This window comes from Panthera pardus, unplaced genomic scaffold (assembly GCF_024362965.1).
Source record: "Panthera pardus isolate Hobbes unplaced genomic scaffold, ASM2436296v1 HiC_scaffold_3, whole genome shotgun sequence".
Lineage (NCBI taxonomy): Eukaryota > Metazoa > Chordata > Mammalia > Carnivora > Felidae > Panthera > Panthera pardus.
Genome location: NW_026526876.1, coordinates 23982861 through 23992458, shown reverse-complemented (window position 1 = coordinate 23992458; position 9598 = coordinate 23982861). Strand labels below are relative to the sequence as shown.

The window sequence follows — 9598 nt, the reverse complement described above, 5'->3', positions numbered from 1 at the left end:
TTCCCAATCACTCTTTTGAAATAATATGGCATAAAGTATCTTTTCCACAACCAGCGGGAACACTGCAATTCCAAATACCAAGAGTCTACCAATAAAGAAAAAATAACCATGTATCTGTAGCAATTTCATTTGCTGCCAGATATTCCACAAATATTTGTTGGGTACCAACTCTATGCCAGCCATGATTACGGCTGCTAAAATTTTGAAAGTCAGACCTTAGCATGCCACACAGTACAAAAAGGTGTTGCTGTATAAACACCAGGCTGTCAAACCATAAAAATTAAACAGACCTATGTATAAGGCCAATCAAGTGCTGCCATGCAGGCCTTTCTACTGCTGTCAGTAAAATGAAATGTTGTATTTATCCATTTTCTGGCAGGAATGTTGGGTACCATGTTCTAGTTTTAAATTCTCTTCTGACTCAACCCTCTCTTGAAGCTCACTAACAAAACTGTGGTACTCTGATACTCACAAGGTCAAAAGCTCTTTCTTTCCATGTTTTAACTTCAAGAAACGGAGCCGTGCTATTGCGCAAATCTGCATTTTCCAGAGGCCCAACTCGCTCATATTCTTCTGCGTTTCAGGGAAGGAAGACCAAGCTGGGTCTATGTCATGTAGGCTTTCTGTGTCTCTTATCACCTCTGCTTGTTCAAAATCTACACACACGCACACACACACACACAACACATTATTAATGCCATCCTTGGGCATCACAGTTTTCTCTTTTTAGTAACATCAAAAATTGTTTTATGATAGTTACAAAGGAAACAATATAAGAAACGAATTATATTTATGACATCCACATTCAATGAACTGAGTGATAAAATATAACTAAATTCATACCCAAAAAGCATTCGGTAAAGGGTGACCTCATTATGCCAAGCCTTTGATAAGGCATAGAAGGTTCCATATGTAACAATATTCTGAGGGATCTCAAGAAATATTCTCCATAGAAATAACCAATCATTGATGCCTACATGTTGGCCAAGAAGTATCATCATTTGGGACCAATCACTCAAGTGCTCTTAGGTGTAGTTTTCTCCTATGTAAAATGATGCCAATCACATTTTTTATGGGAAAGGCTATTGTAGAAAGCTAATGCACTATATCCACACATTGATCCGATTTTCTGGCATAGCATCTCCATAAATGACTGCTTTTATTATTATCACCCATCAAAATACATGGGAGATGATCCTAGCTTTTTCCCCATTAAGACCTTGGTGGAATTCTGTACACGGACAAGCTAAGAACAATTTTGGGGAGACATCTGCTCAGACTTCATGACCTTGGTCAAGACACTTTCACATCCTCAACATATCCAAGAAGCAGCGAGCGTCTGGGGGATGGGGGAAAACTGCTGACATGGGAAGGAAGTTGTCCGCAAAGGGAAATTTGGTATATTCCAAGAAGGGATCTGTGTTCAGTCCCAGTAATGATGTTAGAAAATAATGACAGCCTTTCCCAAACAGCAGAGTCAAATGTGGAATTATTCACATTCTTTAGTGTAAATCATGCATAAGACATTATCAAATACTAAATGAATACATGATTATTTGGAAACTGAGTTTCTGTTATTTATACAACGAATCTACCTTGTTCGATAGTTGATTTTCCTTCCAGTTTCATGAAGACGTCACTCAGAGTTGATGTGGAAACGTCATAACTCATCACACCCTGGTCAGAACACTTATCAAGATCACTGAAAAGGTCTAAGGCAACAGATGGGAATAGATACATTTTAAATACCACATTGATAACAAAACCCAGTAAACTAATGCTTATTTAGGAGATGATCCAGAATGTTGTTCAGAAAATATATGTCTTTGGATTATCACAGTAAGCAAAAGCAACATTTTATTAGAATGTTCTTCTCTGAAATGAGTATGTCAGAACTTTCCCCTCTATCCTCAAACCATCTGTACTCTACCTTCTATTCTCAGCTCATGAATTCCAGAATACTTCTTTGAAGAAATACGAGCAATCAGAAAGAACATTATCTTCTCCCCTCTACACCACAAATCAATGTGTATTTCTACCCATATTCTGGGTCTTCATTCTGTATGGGTGGAAGACGTATAGCTGTTCCCACCAAGGCTACCTCTTTGACTTGTGTTCCCAGTTCCATCCCATTCGCGCATCTTGAAGACTTCCTAAAGCAATCGTCTCCCCTTCTCTGGCCTGTATCATCAATTTCTCCTACATCTACTGGGCCATCTCAAACAGCAAGCAAAATGCTGTAAAGCCATCCAGTAAATAAAGACAAGTAACAACAACAACAAAAACCTAATCTTCTTCCCACTCCCCCACCCCCACCACACATGTGTACCCATGGCTCAAAGATTTGTCTACTCTACCACCTTCAGTTTGTCACATCCTATTGAACTGAACTCCTCAAATCCAAATGCTACCCCTATCCCTCCACAGAAGCTGTTCTTTCCAAGGCCATCAGTGATTCCACGTTTTAAAGTCAATGGACAAAAGCTTTGTTAAAAAATTCTTTTAACTCTCCCTGCTCCATCTCTTTCTCTGTCTCTGTCTTGGTCCAGCTCAGTGACATTCACAGCTGTTGACTACTTCCTCTTTCTACAAACATTGTTTCCTTTGAGTTAGTAAAAATGTACATATTCTTTTGTTTTTCCTTCAAGTTCATGGGGGGGGGGGGGGGCTCTTGATTTCCACCATTCTCTGACTCTTCCTCTACTTTGTCCTGAGGGCTCAGTCCGAGGTCACCTTCTCTTTCCATACACTCAAATCCAATCCCTTTGCATTAAATCCATCTGTATGCTAAGGATTCCCAAGTTCAATTCTTACTTTGAGTGTTTTCTGATGTCCAATATCCTATAATCAAATGTATAGTCACTTGACCTCTCCCCTTTGAAGTCTAAAAGCATCTCAAAGCAAACTTGCTACAACAGAACATCAATTCCTCCTTCTCATCCTATCCAACTGTCTCTCTCCTCATTTTACAATAAATGACACCACCTTCCACCTGGTGATTCAAACCAAAATTCTAGAAGTCCCGTTGGATTTTTCACTTTTCCTCATGCTCCACAGACTGGCCAACATTCTTTGACTTTATCTCAAAATATGTTTCAGGGGTGCCTGACTCTTGGTCTTGGCTCAGGTCATGGCCTCACACTTCCTAAGTTCAAGCGTTGATAGTGCAAAGCCTGTTTGGGATCCTCTCTCTCCCTCTCTCTCTGGCCCTGTCCTGCTCATGCTGTCTCTCTCTCTCTCAAAATAAATAAGTAAATAAACTTAAAATATATGTGTGTTTCAAATCCACTGACTTTTATCCATCTTTCAACCAGTACCATGGTAGCCCAATGATCATCATCTTTCACCCGTCACATGGCTGGTCTCCCAGTGTCTACTCTTCTTCCTCTATGTCCAGAGTGCTCTTGTATAGCCCGAGAATGAAAATATAAGTCACATCACATCAATCCCCCATTTAATGACCTCCAGTGGTTTTTCAGTGCATTTAAAATAAAATTCAAACACCACATGACAACCTCTAAAGCTCTAAATGAGCGAGCCTCTATTTACCCCTACAATCCTACCCATCCCCAGTTGCCAGTGTCCTCCTGCACTCACTGCACTCCAACATCTCTTTCCCTCCTCTGCTTGGAATGCTTTTGATCATTTTCTTCTTTGGGACTTCTGACACTATATAAACCCCAGACTGACATTCGTCATCTTTGTAACCCATATGGCCTTGTTTCTTATTGTATTATAAAATTGTGACATAGCTTGGCTTATTGTGTGTGTCCACTTCTTCCCATCCAATGGAATGTAGGCTCTGTGAGGGCAGGGACTCCTATGTCTTATTTAATTCTGCATCATTAGTGCCTCGAGAAGTGTCTTTTCTTTAGTAGTTCCCAATAAATATATATTATTTATCTCTTCCATATTTTGTACAGGAAATAAGTGAGCCATTGGACTTGCAGAGGCCGGGGACTCTGGTGTGACATGTTCTCATGGTGGCGTCAGCACATAACTCACTCTTCTCCTTCCCCAACCAAAACAGAAGGTAGGTTAGTTGTATCTCACTGGACGTTAGTCCCAGAACAGAATAACATAGTACAGCCTGGGGACGTGAGAACATCATCTTCCAGCTCCTACAAGGACACAGAGAGCTGCCTTATCTGGGGGGTGAGACTAAATCTGAATTCCTGAGTATTTGCTTAATAAGATCCAGTCACCCAAATGAGTCTGTTTAAATCAGCCCCGCAGAGAGTTAAACCTTTAATAAGCTAAATGTTTAAACAAAAGGGAAGCTGCTTAAATAAAAAAAAGACTGAGATATATCTCCTCATTGTTAAGACAGGGAAAACTCTAGCACCCACCTCATAGAATAGTTGTGAGAACTCAATAGTTGATATGTCCAAAACTAGTAGAATAGTGCCTGACCCGCCGTAAACATTGCAGAAAGAGTTAGCGATTATTAGAATTACTTATGGAACAAATCCTAGGTTGGGACTGCTACCCAACACACAGAACCCAGGGGGAACACTTTTGTGGAACAAATAAACTACAGGGTTTTTTTCTTCCTGCAAAGTAAATCTATGCACAATTAAATTAAAATACAAAAGGGAATCTATAGCAGACACCCCGATGCCCCACCCCTATCTCTTCTGTACTCACTTAGATGCAGTAAATCTCCTTATTAACACCTGTCTGATGGCATTTTTTTCTGGGGTCTGAAGTATGTTGAGTTCATGTTGAGCACAAGCCATATGGGTTAGAAACGTAATGCTCCTGGAAGCAACCCTTCACTGATGAAGGATAGGGAGCGGTGAATAAACACCCCAGCTTTGTCACCCCTCTGGTAACATAACTCTGAGCCCCTTGCTCATCGATTCATTTATTTATGCCAGTGATATTATATCTCACATTCTTATTGCAAACACCTACTCAATAATGCAAACTTCCCTAGCTTCCTTCCATTCCCTCTCTCACGTCCCATTTCCTGCTGGTGTTTCTAGACATCAATTACCAAACATATTGCACTAAAGTCTTCATCTCGAGTTCTGCTTTTCAGAGAAACCAAATCCAAATCCACTTAAATAATGAAAACTGTAAGAATGGGGTAAAGACTTGTTCCCAAATTTCATTCCACTATAATCGTACTAAAGTTACCTGGAAATTTATTTGTCCTTTCCACAGGCAAGGTATACACAAGCTTTTCTTTGTTTTCTGTTTTTAATTTAGCATCAGGGATGTAATGATTAATGAAGGATGTTATTTTTTCTGGATCACATATTTCATTTCTGTACAAACTAATATTTAAAAGAAAAGATCATTGATTTGTGTTTTCTCTACTGCTGTCACAAAAGAAGAGCTTTTATTGAATACCTAGCCTTTGAGTACCGCTTTACTTGGCTTTAGGGGACAAACGAAATGAGTAAAATAATAATAACCACAACAAAAGTAATAATAATAACGATACCATCAGTTTGACAAGTCTTATGACCTATACAGAGAAGGCGTATAAATTCAGAACAACTACAGATAGACAAACAAATACATGCTGTAATTGAAACTATACTTCCAGTAGGAAGATAAGCAGAGACAGGTGAGAACATTAGGCAGAAGGAATTGCTTAGGGAAAATAATTACTACACCAGACTGTGCAGGTATCGGGAATTAGTGACTAACAGAGAGGTTTGGCCTATGTGTGTGTTTTGTTTGGGCATAAGGTTTTTAGGTTTGGGGTTTTTTTTTTGTTTTTTTTGTTTTTAATTCTTTTTACCTAGACACACTTTCTGGTTAGACACGGTACTCTTCCTCTCTGCCACCAGATTTATTCCCATGTTTGATACTAGCTTCTGAAACTATTTCATTTTGTGCCCAATGAAAGAATGAAAATATGTTCCAGGATTGTATGAATCAGCCGGGGGGAAGTGGAGGGCGGGAAGAAGACAGAGGCTGAGGATGCCTTTAGGATGCACAGAGCAGGTACCTGGAAAGTGGCCCAGCCCTCCTGGGAGCTGTCAGCCTGGGCTTCTAATCTTGCAATTTTGCATATCATTAGCATTACTGGAGATACAAGGAGACAAGAAAAGCATTCGGGGAGCACTAGTCACTAGTTTGGCAAATACGGAGCACAAGGACAGTTGGCCCTCATAATGGTCTGCCTTTTTGATATACCAGCATTGAAAACATAGATATGCGTACATCCAATCTACCCCCAAAGTCTTTACCTTAAGTGATATCCAAGACCCCATTTTCTCTTCAAAAAGACAGAAGATCCTGCACACTTCAGTCTCCCATTGGACATGATCACTTTTCTATCTGATTAAAAAGAAGCAAGAAAGAAAGGATGTTGGGAGTCATTTTTTTCCCTCACTAGAAAATACAGGCGAGGAACCAAAGCTCAGATTTCAAAAGGAAAAGTGTTCCACAGGAAATGAATATATTGAATACGCCTTTAAAAATTTGAAATACCCATTAAAATTGATGCATTTAAAATGAGATTCTGGATTCTAGTCTATGTCTGTGCCCTCCAATAATTCTTGAAAAAAAAATTCCCAGAAATTACATTGGCCCATTTTCTATTCTGGAGGCCAAACAATAAGTGGATATGTTTCAACCCCACGTATATTGATTTCAACGTTTGGACTCATTGAAAGCTAAAACAATCACGGTTTTTTTCATGAGCGGTCACAATCCAGTCGGTGTGGAGTTCTATAGGGTATTAGACTCCCCAGACGGCCATGACATGGAAGGTTCGCCGAGGTCACGGGAGCACAACGCTTGCCCTAGAGATACACATTTCCCCAATTCTTTATCGTAATACTGAGATAACACCAACAATTACCAGCCAGGATGTCAGCCTCATCCATGAGATTGGTACTCAAGAGGATCACACGGCCTGCTTTGTGCTCCTTGAGGAAGCTCCACATTCGATGCCTTGAAAAGGGATCCAACCCAGCAGTTGGCTCATCTAAGAGCAAAATCTACAGAGGATGACAACGTATAAAATCTCTCTCTCCCGCGGTAACTATTTCCACATGGTAGCATGGAGAACAGTAAACAGCAAATAATAATAACTACCCAGCGTTTATGTTCCAGAATGCTTGCAATCGTAGTTTACCAGCGGAGTCTCTCTTGACACATTACAATGACACCTCTGCTACTTTTAGGGGTCAAAGGAGACCCTGACTTTTTACTAATATTCAGTCCACATTCCACGGCACGCATCGCCACACTTACTTGAGGATCTCCTAAAATGGCAATCCCAAAGGTCAGCTTTCTTTTCTGTCCTTCGCTTAAATGTTCAGCGAGGTTGTCCTGAATGTTTTGTATGTCCAATTCTAATAAAATCCTTTGTACCTACGCAAGAAAACACACAACACTTAAAATCCAAGATGATGCAGACTATACGATTTTAACCGTCCACGACAGCAGTAGATCTGTATTTTTTACTAGGACTTCTTTGCCTAAATTTTGTTCCTGACAGGGTAAGTAAATCCCTGAGGGGAATTCTGTGGTCACGATTTAGCTTGGCAAATTTATTTACCCCGTTAATCCAAGGCATGCTCCTTTACCTCTCGTTCTACGTCCTGTGGCCGAATCCCTTTTATTTTAGCAAACAGCCTGAGGTTTTCCTTCACCGTGAGTATGTCAAATTGAACATTGAATTGAGGACACACGCCAGTCATCTTTCTGATTTCCTCCAAGTCTTGTGTCTCAGAGGGATTTCTATTATAGATGGTAACTGATCCTAAACACAGAAGTTAAAAATAATTTAACATTGGGAAGAGAGAGTGTTTATTAACGCTTAAGATCTTCTACAGGAAAACATTGGCATTATGTCCACAAATATCTAAAATAATGACTTTGTAAGTTATCAACAACTCTGGATTAACCTTAACATAAATATATGTTCAGGGTGGTCTATATTTTCCCTGGAATATCACATAGCAATGGAATAAGGATAATGCTTTTCATGAAAACCTGGGAAACATGAGATATATTCAAAATCATGGAGTCTGGCAAGCAATGTTAGATAAACAAACATTATTTGCTCTTACACAGTCAGATTTAACCTTAAAATAAGAAAGGCAACATATGACCTCATTCTATCACTGCACATCTTGCCTTTGAGAAATTTCTTTTTGCTCACCTTCTGTTGGAACAGACGATCCAGTAAGGATGTTTAGTAATGAAGATTTGCCAGCTCCATTATGACCCAGAATTGCTGTGATTTGCCCTTCATATATGTCAAGGAGTAAGTCTGTTTTTAGAATAGAATATTAACATTATAAATAAGAGGGCGTTAGAAAGGGCTTGGTTCTAAACATAGAACAAAAAATTAATTTTAGTTGGATATTCTCAAGTCTGTCAATAGTTTATCCAATGTTCTCCTGGCTGCTAAAATAACATGCTTCCTGTACAGTATTTGGAAATACATACAACCACCAAAGAAGACCAAATTAATTACAATTTCAAATATGAACATTGGAACACAATTACTTCCATTGTATATGCATGTGCCTATGTGAACATGTAAATCTATATACAGATTTTGATCATATTCTGTATTCTTTTTATTTGATCTTTTTATTTAATCTTTATTAAATGATACACATTTCTCATGACATTAATTACCTTTTAAAATATATCAACCAAAAATTATATTTTCCCCTGTTAGAAATTTTCTATTCTTTTATTACAAACCTTTTGCACTTACAGGTCAGTAGAAGAAAGTCATTCACCTAAGAATCCTTTCCATTATTATTTTTTGTTTGTTTTCTCTGCCACCAAGTGAAAACTACATTCTGTTTTGGAAAGTCGTTGGATGAAATTCTTAAGAATTTTGTAATACATTAAGTCTAAAAGATCAGGTTCCTTCGGTTAAATTTGTGACCTACTTTCAGACATTATTGAAATTAATTAACAACTGGGATGAATTCCAGTTCGTTCATTTTCTATCTGGATGACCTTGGATGAACTAAACACTATGAGGTTCACTTTACTCAACCATTAAATGTACTAGGAATAATAATGACACGTAAAGGGAAAATTCTTCCTACTGTAATCCAATCCGTTAAAACCCTCACTTATAATTCGCTTCAAAGATTCTAAAAATCATTGGAAAAATATGCTCCATAATTAAGAAAAATGAAAGAATGGTAAGAAATTAGTCTTGGCCACATGATATTAAAATTATTGATGATTAAAATAATATGTTAGTATTGGAGAACTATAATAATTAAAGTAATATGTTAGTAATATAGTAACACCAGTGGGATAAATAATTAAAATAATATGTTACTGCTTTAGGACACACTGACTATGGAATGTAAAAGAAGCCTAAGATGGACCAAAGTAAACAGAAAAAATAAAGATTAATGAAACAGGCTTTTAAATTCATCAAAAAGATGAATTAATTAATCAATAATATTGGGAGAACTAAACAAGCACATTAACAAGTTTTACATTTACTGTTTTTAAATGGAAAAAATGACGTTTTCAAAAGTAAGAGAAAACTGATGATCTCTGTCCTGGAACTGACCCATATTAACTGGAAAAAAAGAAATACAAGCCTCAGTTCCTCATCTGCAAAATGCGAGAGATACTATTTATCTGA

General features: G+C 38.2%; 1 protein-coding gene across 2 annotated transcripts in view; it reads right to left on the bottom strand.

The window, feature by feature from the left end:
* ABCA6 (ATP binding cassette subfamily A member 6) overlaps positions 1–9598 on the bottom strand; it is a 59863-nt gene that overhangs the window by 26636 nt on the left and 23629 nt on the right. For both annotated transcript variants that reach the window (XM_019466418.2, XM_019466417.2), the window contains 9 exons: positions 8132–8242; positions 7554–7729; positions 7219–7338; positions 6824–6962; positions 6207–6297; positions 5143–5282; positions 1596–1712; positions 473–656; positions 1–85 (listed from right to left, as the gene is read on the bottom strand). The exon at positions 1–85 is cut by the window's left edge and continues 82 nt beyond it. In XM_019466418.2, coding sequence (XP_019321963.2) covers positions 1–85; positions 473–656; positions 1596–1712; positions 5143–5282; positions 6207–6297; positions 6824–6962; positions 7219–7338; positions 7554–7729; positions 8132–8242 — 1163 coding nt within the window. The remainder of the gene's footprint in view (positions 86–472; positions 657–1595; positions 1713–5142; positions 5283–6206; positions 6298–6823; positions 6963–7218; positions 7339–7553; positions 7730–8131; positions 8243–9598) is intronic.